At 52.8% G+C, this 11,256-nt stretch overlaps 2 protein-coding genes across 2 annotated transcripts; one reads left to right on the forward strand and one right to left on the reverse strand.

Moving 5' to 3' along the window:
- Positions 1-4,432: 4,432 nt before the first annotated feature.
- Positions 4,433-5,525, reverse strand: BBA_09895 (uncharacterized protein; the record flags this gene model as incomplete). The annotated part of the gene is made up of 3 exons (XM_008604992.1): positions 4,433-4,916; positions 4,972-5,239; positions 5,354-5,525. The coding sequence occupies 3 exons, from the start codon at positions 5,523-5,525 to the stop codon at positions 4,433-4,435; spliced, it is 924 nt and encodes a 307-aa protein (XP_008603214.1).
- Positions 5,526-8,015: 2,490 nt separating this feature from the next.
- Positions 8,016-10,745, forward strand: BBA_09896 (Pfs, NACHT, and Ankyrin domain protein; the record flags this gene model as incomplete). The annotated part of the gene is made up of 8 exons (XM_008604993.1): positions 8,016-8,177; positions 8,266-8,297; positions 8,346-8,637; positions 8,693-9,010; positions 9,065-9,239; positions 9,290-9,316; positions 9,381-10,665; positions 10,727-10,745. The coding sequence occupies 8 exons, from the start codon at positions 8,016-8,018 to the stop codon at positions 10,743-10,745; spliced, it is 2,310 nt and encodes a 769-aa protein (XP_008603215.1).
- Between the last annotated feature and the right edge of the window lie 511 nt (positions 10,746-11,256).

Here is an 11,256-nt window from a genome sequence, read left to right on the forward strand (position 1 = left end):
GAAAGTTTGTTCGGTGTTGATGTTTCGGCGGTGGCCTAATCCGTGACTTCTGTCACGCGTCACAAAACGCGTTCTCCCTGGTGTACGATGCCGTAAACTCTTATCGGGCAAGAAAATGGGGTATCCAAGTCCATTTTCCATCTATTGTCGTGCGTGACGGCCCGGCAATCCGCCAGGCACTGGGCTGTAATGTTTTGGTGTTTCCTGAGGTTCGAACACTAGAAGTCGGCGGCTGACGCGTTGTCGAATGAGGATAGCCACAAGGCAGGCGAGCTTTGCACTGTGGATCCCGAAATGAGGAAAACCGTTTCAAAGGAGATTCCCAGCGCACGTCTCGTGAAGTTGTCGCCGGAACCAGCTTTGCAATGGAATATGAACTCTCCAAAGTTCTTCCATTGTGCTGTTGGGTCGCGATAGTGGTCCATATTAAAGGTGTGGCAATGTCACCTGTAAACGCGTTAGCCCACTAACAGGTGCTAACAGCACCAAGTGGGGAAAATTGTTTACAGGGGAGAGTTGTTGTTGCTTGCGATTCGAGTTTAGGTTCGAGGCATGCCTTCATTTGGACAGGCATTCGCACTGCGTACGCAAGTTCTCGCACGCAGCTGCGGGCAGAGTGGATGCGTCCTCATTTGGCAGGGCATCCGCACTGCGCTGTGGGCAGACATTTGGCAGGGCATTCGTACTGCGCACGCAGGTTCTCGTACGCAGCTGTGAACGAGTCTGGGCTCGAGTGCCAAAGCTCTAACGCATGCTCTCGTACGAGAAAGCTGCACACCGCGCAAGCCGTCTTTATGGCTGAAAGCCCAGCAATGCCCTGAAACTCTCACGCAGTCTCTCGTACGAGACTCTGGTGGGTGTCATGCACATCGTCGGAATTCGTTGCTGGCACATCGCACAAGCTACTCCATGGCGACCCTATGCCCAGCGTTTCGCTCTACTAGGCGCCGTACGCGAGAAAATTGTCCCGAAAAAAAAATTGATACTAAAATTGAGAGGCAAGTCGGCCTACAGCCGAGTAACAAGCTGCGAATTGTCTTTTGCTACCACCATTGTGGTAGACACAGGTGCTACGGGTACGTACCACACTGCTTTGCAGGATCCCGTGTCCTACAATGCAACTGCCAGCGCCGCATACCCCTGTCAAACGCCACGCAGGAGACACTCGCCATAAAGTCCATCAATACCTCCAAGAGGGGCCTTGTCCGACTAAAGCTTGCCGACATAATCGGGAACATCAAGCCTATTGGTGCCGGCACTGAACTGCAGCGACTAGGAGAATGCGCAACTGACAATGATCATGGACGAAGCAGCTCGACCATTTCAATTTGCCGTCATATTACCTCCCAAATCTAGGGCGGTTTTATCACAAAAGTCGAACTGATCAGCGCGCTATCTGCCTCGAGACCGGTATGAAGCTGGTGGTGCTGCCCGAGTTGACTCCGTCTACATCCGACTTGACCAAGCGGCCGATACGGCTCTTGTGGAATTCGACGCGGCCGTCGACGGCTACAGTGAGGCCACATTCCGATAGAATGAGATGTTGGTTCATCAATTAGAATAAATGCCGGCTTATTGGCATGTGCCTTCGGCGGGAGACGGGTGCTTGTGTCGTCAGAAACTAGCCTCGACGCATCCGCTCACTGATGGCGCAGGGAGCGCGGGTAACGGATGGAGCTGTTTTGGATGCTAGTAAACGTGAGTGGCGATTATTTACCTGCACCTCGTCATCTTATTGCCAGAGTGCAATCTAAACAGGCTTAACTAAACTGCCGTCTGAGCAACAGTCATTATCGGCCTAAAATTGATTATCTTGCTGTCAAAAGGAATCCAAAAGCGGCCATGTTGCCAGGAACCTGACATGGACGGAATCTCCTGAAGAGGGTGCAGGGTTTTTCACCACTTGGCCGTCCTTTTTTACCCCAAGCGTCAGAAACGGCTTCAATTCATTCGTCATCTGTTCTTGCTGCATCCCCAGAGGAACCTAAAAGTGATGTAAGGCTTTTATAGCCCTCGCAGCGGCTTTTGAGCATATTGAGGGCCGGAACCAACTCCTTTTCATACCTTTAAAGAGCCTCGTCCCCTGCTGCATTTCAGATACACTGAAAGGGGGCAACACAAACCAGATGAGCCGGTCAAAAACATAAAGACAGACAGACAACATTTGGAGTTTGGCAAATTGATACGTGATGCCACAATCCGTGATTTGCGTGCCCAAAGGCGTGATGCGGGTCACACCAGAAGGCAACCAGAGGGCGCGTTTCACAAGCCTTGCAACACAGAAAAGACTGGAAAATGAAGACGCATACCGCAAGGAGAGATCAAAAGTCTTCTCTGCGCGTCAACGCAATCGTCGACATGCGAAAATTATTGATGAAGCGGCTCGCGAGGCAGAGAATCAGCTTCAACTCTTTGGGTTGATCTTTGCGCAGCTCGCGCGGCAGGACAACGAACTGCAGAACCAACCAGCGACTGGGAATAATACAACGAGCAGAGAACGGGAAAGATTGAGAATAGAAGCAACAGAGGTTCTGCGGACTGTTTTGTGACCTGCCATGCTTGTGGCTTGGCACGCTTCACTGCTTCATTTGCAATCTAACCAAATACCCGCGGTGGAGATACATAGAGCTTCCAAACTTGAAGCCGGGATGGTATAATAACTCCGTCCTCTAAAGACTCTGCGTCTACGATGCACATATTCTATTATCTTTTGCGGCGTCTGCGTCTTCTTGCGTAAGCCATTCCAAGTTGCATCCTAGTTCTGATCCTACGCCCCCATCCTTGCCCACCGTGTGTTCAAGCTGAATGAAGAGCGGCCCTGCCTGGACAGGTGCAATAGTAGACGCGCCGAGAGCAAGCTTGGCCATACTTCCCTGACGCACTGTGAGTTGACCTAATTTACCGCGCGACATCGATGGCGTCCCACCGGCCCGGGCTCAAGCTCTAACCCAATCACTGCTTGTGGGGTCGACGGTTCTCGGCTCGTACCAACGCTGGACTCCAGCCTCGGTGACTCTCCCATCATGCCCCATGGCCCGGGAAGCATGCCCAATGTAGTTGCGGAAACATCCATCGCCCACAGTGTACTTTCACTCAGCTGCGGAAAGCGAGTGCCTCGACAGCAGTGTAACTGCACCATTGCGGGTATAAGCCTTCAGACTTTGCACGAACAGGCGCTTCAATCCGCACCGTGAAGGGAACACAGGTAACTTCCGGGTAGGGTACCGTGGCATCGCTTCGTGTACACCTTCGCAGCTTGACACAAGAGAATATTGCAGAGGAAGCACGCCATTTTGGCTCGATGCTACGACTCTCGGGGCCGGCATAGGCCGATGTCCTTCGAGTTAATATATGAGCTGGACCTTCGCGTGTATTTTACCCTCACGCAAAGCCTTGGAGCACTGATAAGGGGATAATTCCTCGGCTCTCTGTCCTTCTCAGCTGAACTGATGTCCGCGTGCAATCTGCAATCTCGCCTCAGTAACAAATAAATTCGGTTCGTGCTCCATAGGCATGAAACGCAACTCCGTTGCCAAGCTGACGTGAACGAGTTGTATAACTCGAACGACGGTAAGTTTACTACCAAGTAAGGCGGATGTTTCCTCTCGTACTTGCTTTAGTGCCTGCTAGGTTTTCTTTCGCTTTTGTGGCGCATAATTTATCAGCTCGCAGATCACTGCCGAAAGTGCCCAGAATGGTCGAGCTCCTCATTGATACTATCGGGCCTAGCTAGGGCTATCTTCATTTGAGACTTGAATAGCATCTGAATCCTCCGCCAGATCGAGCCCGCCACCGCCGATTCCTTATTGCTACATTGCGAAGTTGAGGGTCGCTTTGTAGGATTTTCTAAGCTGTTGAAGCCTTGAAACTGCGCACCATAGAAGTTTAACTTGCGATCAACCCAGAAGAAGCTACTGAGACCATCCTGTCCTTTCAGAAGCAAGCGGCTGAGTATAGCGGCGCATCTGATGAGCTGGCCTTTGCGATCGTAGATATTTTGGCCTTATTTCCCGCTGAAACCGCTTAAAACGCCGCCAGATAAAAAAACGCCCGAGTTTCGTCGATTATTCTGTGGCACTGAGTCGGCCCGCCTAGTCCGTCTGGCTGCCCTACGCGATTTTTTCTCTTCGGCATCTTGACTTTGAGCTTGTGTGAGGACGTATCCGCAGTGCAACTGGACTAAAGCAGTCGCGTCAGAGCTATCAGGAACTTGTGGTTCAGCAGCGAAAATTGTCGGCCACACAACTTTAGCGACCTCACTACCGAGGAGTTGGCGTGGCTCGTGGTTTGGCGCACCGTTCTGTGAGTTGTCTGTTTTTGGCATTTTCTTTCTGTTTGATGTATTGACCGTCGGTGCGGCGGGCCAGCATAGTAATGGTAGCGGTTGCCAGTCCTCTGGTAGCTCATACTCGAACTCTGGCCAGATCCTGTGCTACACCTGCCAAGCTAGCGCCCAACACTTCAGTGCCTTATTACAGATGTTCTCTAATCCGGATCTCAGTGCTCGCTCGTCTCGAGCCCATCGACCTATAGCCGTCATGACCTCGTTGATCGCCAATTCAGCTCCGCGGTTCTGGCCTTGTGTCTGTGCCGCTGGTAGCACTTTTGCCAGAGCTGCGCGTACGTAGGCGTGATGTAGGCGGTCAGTAGTCGCAAGGAGGTGCAGCTTTTCATCCAGTTCGTGGCTCTGCGTCAAGAAAGAGTCACGAAACAGGTGCCTATCAAGCGCCTTCCCACACGCTGCAAGTCCGGCCACAACTCTCATTTGCTTCGCTGCCGGCGAATTTGATGCTGGAAGTGGGAGTGCGTGGGATTGGAAGCTACTTCCTGCCATGTTCTTATCACTAACATCGTGATAGAGAGCGGACTGACACAGATCCATTGCGCTCTGGAATAGATCTGCAAAGCCATCATGACTGTGCAACCGCTTCTGTTAGCTGACGGCATCGGTTGCTTGGGGAGAGTACATACATTGTGACTCTGCCAGTCTCATCTAAGGCCCGCAGCGGAACCAGGAAAGATCGAACAGTGGTAAGAGATTCTTGAACATTGTTCAACTCCTCGAGGTTTGCATCATGCTGCTGTTTCAATACTTGCAACTCATCTTTAAGTGCGTTGTTCTTGTTGCCCATGCCTTCCATGCGCACTTGCATTGCTTCCTTCTCGCCGCGGAGTTTTGTAGCAGTACCCTCCGCATGTTTTTTGGCCTCAATGAGAGCCTTGATTTTTTGCTCGTTGTCTTATATCTGACGCCGTAGGCTATCTGCCTTTTCTCGCTCAGTGTCAAGTTTTGCGCCGGCATCTTTTTGGTCGCTTAAACTTTGCTTCAAGCGTGCCCTTTCTGCCTGGACACCTTCCTGAAGACAGGAGCGCTCAGTATCCCAGTCGATCTGCTGCTGGGCCAGAGCGCGGAGGTTGGTGTTATACGCTGTGCGAAGATCACTGAGTTCTGCTTTCAGAGTCTCATGACCCTGTATCATAGCCTTGAGACTTTTTCCATTTCCCCCCTCACAGAATGGGCGCATAAGTTATATCAACTCTGTAACTAATTCTTCGCCAGTGGGAGAGGCTGGAATCGGTTTCCCCTTTCCGGGGTCCTGTTTCGATTGCGTTGGCATTACAATGGGAACCTTTTTCTGTAAAAGCGTAACAGAGAAGAAGCCTTCTATGTCGTTTCCTTTCATGCACTATCAGCTCTCGCTTTATATACATCACGCCTCTGGCCATCTACAGGGGGGTGAGCTCGACGCCTTTTGCGAGGTTATGCATGACTTACTTCTCGCGTAAGGCAAATCAATCATTTTCACAGCCTCGCCTGAACCAGTTTATGTTGATGATCACTTCGCTGCTGCGGCTCGCGTTGAGTCTGCGAGCAGGCAACACCTGCCGCCTGTACGGCATCGTGTCAACCTTTCCGGTTGGATCACTACTGTGGATTTGTATGCAGGCGCATGCGGAGACAGCGCATCTTGAGACCGGTTTTGGAGAGTGTGGTCACGTTGGGTGAGCGTTGAAGGTGACATTACCTCCTAGATCCTGTAAGGCTACGATGTACGAGGAGCTGTGCTGGCAACACCGCTTCATTCACCGACCTTCTAGGCGAAGGTCAGTGACCTTCTTTGCATGCGTATGAAGCCCTTTCTCGCCCGAGCTTTGTCCATTCCAAGTCGTTAGTCTTTCCTACGAGAAAGCATCACAGTGGTTGACAGAATACGCACCCTGTCGTCCTCAAGCGGAGTAGCGAGGCCGCTGATCGCCGGTCCGGTTTGCCGTCACATGGAACCGATCCTGCCTGCTGTTGCTGTGGCGGGACCGCTCCGTGAAAATGCGCCTTCTGCACACAGCGACTGGATGAAATTTGTATGGCGTGCCTATCATGCCTTGGCCTTCCGATGGCTGATATTTCGTCGCTCCTACCAGTCAACAGTCACGTCGTAAAGGTCCTGCAGCACACGTTGACTCGTCATCACTTCACGACATGCGCCACTAGTGGTAGGCCTCGCTCACACAGCTGCGTCGATTTCAGAAAGGTTCTACCATATCGTTTTATTTGTGGATTGTTTCCACACAGGACACTGCTGCATTGGTACTTATTGCCTGAGGCTTTAACACCGTTGACCTAACCAGTTAGCTCCCCCGTGTTCGCCTTGTTGCCAGCGCATCCCCCACCCTTTTGGCAGTTCCGCCGGCTGCGCCTTAGACATGCGTATGCATCTCAATCCGTGCCCGGCTATTGCTGGAAAGGACGCGCCTTTGGCCACAATTTGATTATGGCCGATACTGGCCACCGAGAGGTCCCCTGTTACGCAGGCAGGGCAGTTCTTATCCATAGAGTACGGCGTCTTAGAAAATTGCTCGCTGACGTCCCTTTCTGGGCGTTAAAGGCCGCGAACCTGAGGGAAGGAGATACTTGTCCGTGGCAATACGAAAGTCGCTCTACGCTGGCGGAGAACTTGGCGCCTGCACTTCTCTTGGACGGCTGTGGTGAAAGCCTTGGTGTTGGAAGAACAGCCACACCCATTTGCACAAACGAGATAGACAGCCCAGAAGCCCGGCTCCAGGAGGAATCGTGGTATTGGCTTGAGGAGCATGCGCCCCGCTGTCCAGACCAGATGCATGTCCACCTGCTCCGTGACGAAGACATCACGACCTAGCAAGAGCTGGTGGTGCAGGGCACGTGGCGGCAACGGCAGACCCGCGATCCAGAGCCAGTCCTGAATGTTGGCGAGCCGTTGCAAGTCGAGCTCCCTCTCAACACAGCAGTGACATGCAGACCCGCAGTGCCCAGGTCACCACTCTTTGCGGTAGAACGCGGGCAGAAGCGCCAGGAGCTGGTCGCGACCTTGTCGGGACGCGTTGTTGTGCTCCTTTTTGGACGCGAGGAGACGGACGGAGAATGGATGCGCCTGTTACAAGATGCGCTAGATCAAAATGCCGTGGTGAGATGGAGTGCGTAGGACGCTACGGAGTTCGTTCGGGTTTCCTATCCACCTTAGTCTGCCATCAGCAGGACTGTCCGACCGCCATTGGAGTTTCGCCAGGCGGCAGAAGATGCACATTGAGAGGAGGAGGAGCCACCGTCGTGATGAGGTAGGTACATAGGCACATCAGGAACGGTCGGCACGACTTCAACACCAAACGTGCGCTGTGCAACATAGAAGCTGAACGAACCTGCACTTTGCTGCACTGGGGCGGAGAGACACCCAGGCAGTAAGCGCTGTGGCTTACGGCCACCAAGCATCCTCCCAAACTACGCATCCCTAAGGTCAGGCCAACCATCGCCCATGGCCGCTGCGTCCTTTGGCCCTGTTTTTACACCTTCTCCCAACAGCGTATAGACTTCCTTGCGTCTACGTACACGCCTTTCAACGTATTTTATATTCAAGACAAGTGTTGCTGTTTTGAACACGAAAGCTTCGAAGTTGACCCGTCGCCACCATCTAGCATTACAAGCTTCTGCCGCCCGTGCACCACCCGCAACTAACCTTCCCGCCCCGCAAACACCCCTGGCCGCGATGGACTGGGCGCAACGGTGGTTACTCACCTTCTTAGGGAGCATGGTCGCTGCCGTGTACTGGTTGTTGGCAGCGAGAGCTAGATCTGCTGCGAAATCGCGACGACAGTCCCAGGTAGCGCAGGACCATCGCCCTGATCATTCGGTGCCAGAGAGGACAAAGGTATGTCATCTGGGCAATGGAGGAGCAGCATAGTAATACCGCATAGGATCGGACTCGGAAGCGTCTTACGGTAGTATACCCTGAGCAGACGCGCGACGCAGCCGATGATGCTGAGGTCGAGTAAGTGTTCTGAGTAATTTTGAGGAAACATCAATCTGATCACAGCAGCATCGTTGCCGTACATGGCCTTGGTTCGGACGCGGACTGGTCTTGGATATGCAAGGACGGCGAAAAGCATATCAACTGGCTTCGGGACCCTGACATGCTGCCAGCGCAGGTGCCGAAGGCCAGGATTATAGTGTATCGCTACGAGACGACCTGGCACGTAGACGCACCAAAGACGCGCCTCCAGCTCTGCGGAGAAGAGCTCGTCCACAGCCTACACGCATTCCGCGCCGGTCGCCCGAGCCGGCCGCTTGTCTTCGTCGGCCATAGTCTAGGTGGAAATGTTATTGTGCAGGTTCGCTGATGCCCTCGCCATTTTATATGGGCTTTTGCTGATCTCCGACCCCGAGGCCTTTCTGTACGCCAGCGACGACAGCAGATACGAGTCACTGCTGAAGACGACCGTTGGTCTTGTGTTCCTAGGGACGCCGTTTCGTGGCTCGAAGTGGCAACCTCTCGCCAATGCTCTTGCGCAGCTGATGGGGCCGGCAGGCTCCCATAGTGGCATTACGAGGGAGCTAGGTTTCGACGAGCCGGCGCTCCGAGACAGGGTACATCGCTTCTGCAAGTTGCTCAACAAGCTGTCGACGGCCGTCGCGTGTTTCAGCGAGCTCCACGAAACGGACTATGGGCGGCGGCTGGGGATTGTTGGGGTGGCCAAAGGAATGGTACGTGAATGCTTGAAAGACGCTCGCTGTCTGGAGCTGTACTTACCTCCCTAGGTCGTCGACGAAACATCGGCTTGCATTCCAGGCCTCGACAGGTATGCACTCGACAAAGATCACCTGAAGATCAACAAGTATTACGGCCCAACCGACCCTGCTTTCGAAAGGGTGTCCAATGTGATCTCCAAGATGTGCCGCCGAGCGAATGACGTCGTTCGCCGCCGGTTCGAGAGTGCGTATTCTTGTCACCTAGTCTAGGCGTATGCTAACCAAGTCGGATAGGAAGGGAAATCATTACTGACAATCATGGTAAGCTCAGCCGTCGCCCGACCGGTACAAGAATTGTTCAAGCCCTGCTAACAGTTCGCCAAAGCCGCACTAAAGTACAGCCCACAAGCTGAAGCATGTCTTCATGATCTATTCGTCACCGACCCGCTCGAGGACAAGAAGGCTCTAAAACGCAAGAAGGGTGACCGCGCTGCTGGCACCTGCGAGTGGATACTTGGCACGGACGATCTGACTGCTTGGCTTGGGCCGAGTCACAATGAGAACTCTGAGATTCACGCAACCCAAGTTCTGTGGCTGCACGGCAACCCGGGAACGGGTAAGTCTACGCTGGCGATATATCTCACCGACGTGCTGTCCACTGGCTTCTCTGCCACGGACGGAAACACAATGGCATATTTTTTCTGTGACTCCGCTTTCGATACGCGGAGGACGGCCACGTCTGTCGTCAGAGGCCTTCTTCTACAACTCATCCAGCAGCACCCGTCGCTTCTCAGCTACGTCTTGCCAAAGTATAATGAGCGAAAGGCAAAGCTATTCGAATCCTTCGACGCTCTTTGGACAATTTTTATATCAGCGGCGGCGGACCGCAACACCGGCCGAAAATACTGCATCATTGATGCATTAGACGAGTGCGATGATGAGTCGCAAAGGACGCTGCTCCGACAGTTGCAGGAGACCTTTCATAGTTCCGATGCCCCGCCAAATGTCCGAATTCTGGTCACCAGTCGGCCGTATCCAGAGATCCGCAAACACTTGGATATTTTCACACATAAGGACCTGGCTTCCTTTCCTGACATCAAGCAGGATATTGATCGATGTATCAAGGAAAGGGTGGCACAGCTTAAGTACACGGAGAAAATTAAAGGACGAGTTACTGAAATTCTTAGAGATAAAGCTGAAGGGACATTTCTGTGGGTCGGCATAGCCTGCACCGAGCTCGAAGATACCCCCTCGAAGGACGCGATCTCATGCTTAGAGGCAATGCCTAGTGGCCTTCATGCTCTCTATGAGAAGCTTTTCAGCGCAGCCCTTGAAAAGGAAAGGGAGAAAGGCACGATTCGACTCGTCCTCGGTTTTGTTGCTGTTTCTCAGCGGCCTTTGACCCTGTTGGAGCTCTCTGAGGCCTGTCGATTGCGTCAAGACGAAGATGACATAGAGACCCGTACCCAGTTCATGCGTGAATACATCGAGTCCTGCCGTCTCATGGTCGTTATTCAGGACGAAAAAGTCCTCTTACTGCACCAATCCGTGAAGGATTATTTGGTCAAGCTTGGTGAAAAGGCTCGTTTCAGTGAGTTTCAAGCTCAGGCTGACCTTGCGTATCGCTGTCTCGATCACCTAATCCAGCGGTTTCGTACTACAAAGAACACGTACGATCACTTCTCAGATTACGCAACTCTGGAGTGGCCCAATCATGCACGCATGGCGCAGTCTAAATTCGTCGTCTTAGATTCACATGCAGAGTTCTTCGAGGTTATTTCGGCATGTCGGGAGACTTGGCTGACAGCTTATCGTCATCGCCAACTCGAAAAGTTTGGCTTCAACGAACCTCCACATCAATACTCCATTTTACATGTGGCTGCACAATGGGGTATTCCCGCGATAGTAGAGCATGTCTATTCTTCGAATGGCAACGATGAAGCGGCAGAGCTAACTCATCTTACCGATGCCTCACATCAAATACCACTTGAGTATGCTGTTGCAAGTGGATACCCGGCAGTTGTGCGTATTCTATTGGGACTGGGGTCGTCGATACCTGAAACTGCGATATTGAATGCGGTGGCAAATCGAAAGAGTGGCCAGGAGATGACAGCGCTTCTGCTCGAGCAGCGAGGAGAGGAGATTCGGATCACAGAGGAGGTGGTGAAGGCGGCGGCGGGAAATGGATGGAACGGTAAGGAGATTATGGCGCTCCTTCTCGAGCGGCGAGGAGAAGAGGTCAGGATTACAGAGGAGGTGGT

Source organism: Beauveria bassiana (genome assembly GCF_000280675.1).
Source record: "Beauveria bassiana ARSEF 2860 unplaced genomic scaffold BBA_S00073, whole genome shotgun sequence".
NCBI classification, from domain to species: domain Eukaryota; kingdom Fungi; phylum Ascomycota; class Sordariomycetes; order Hypocreales; family Cordycipitaceae; genus Beauveria; species Beauveria bassiana.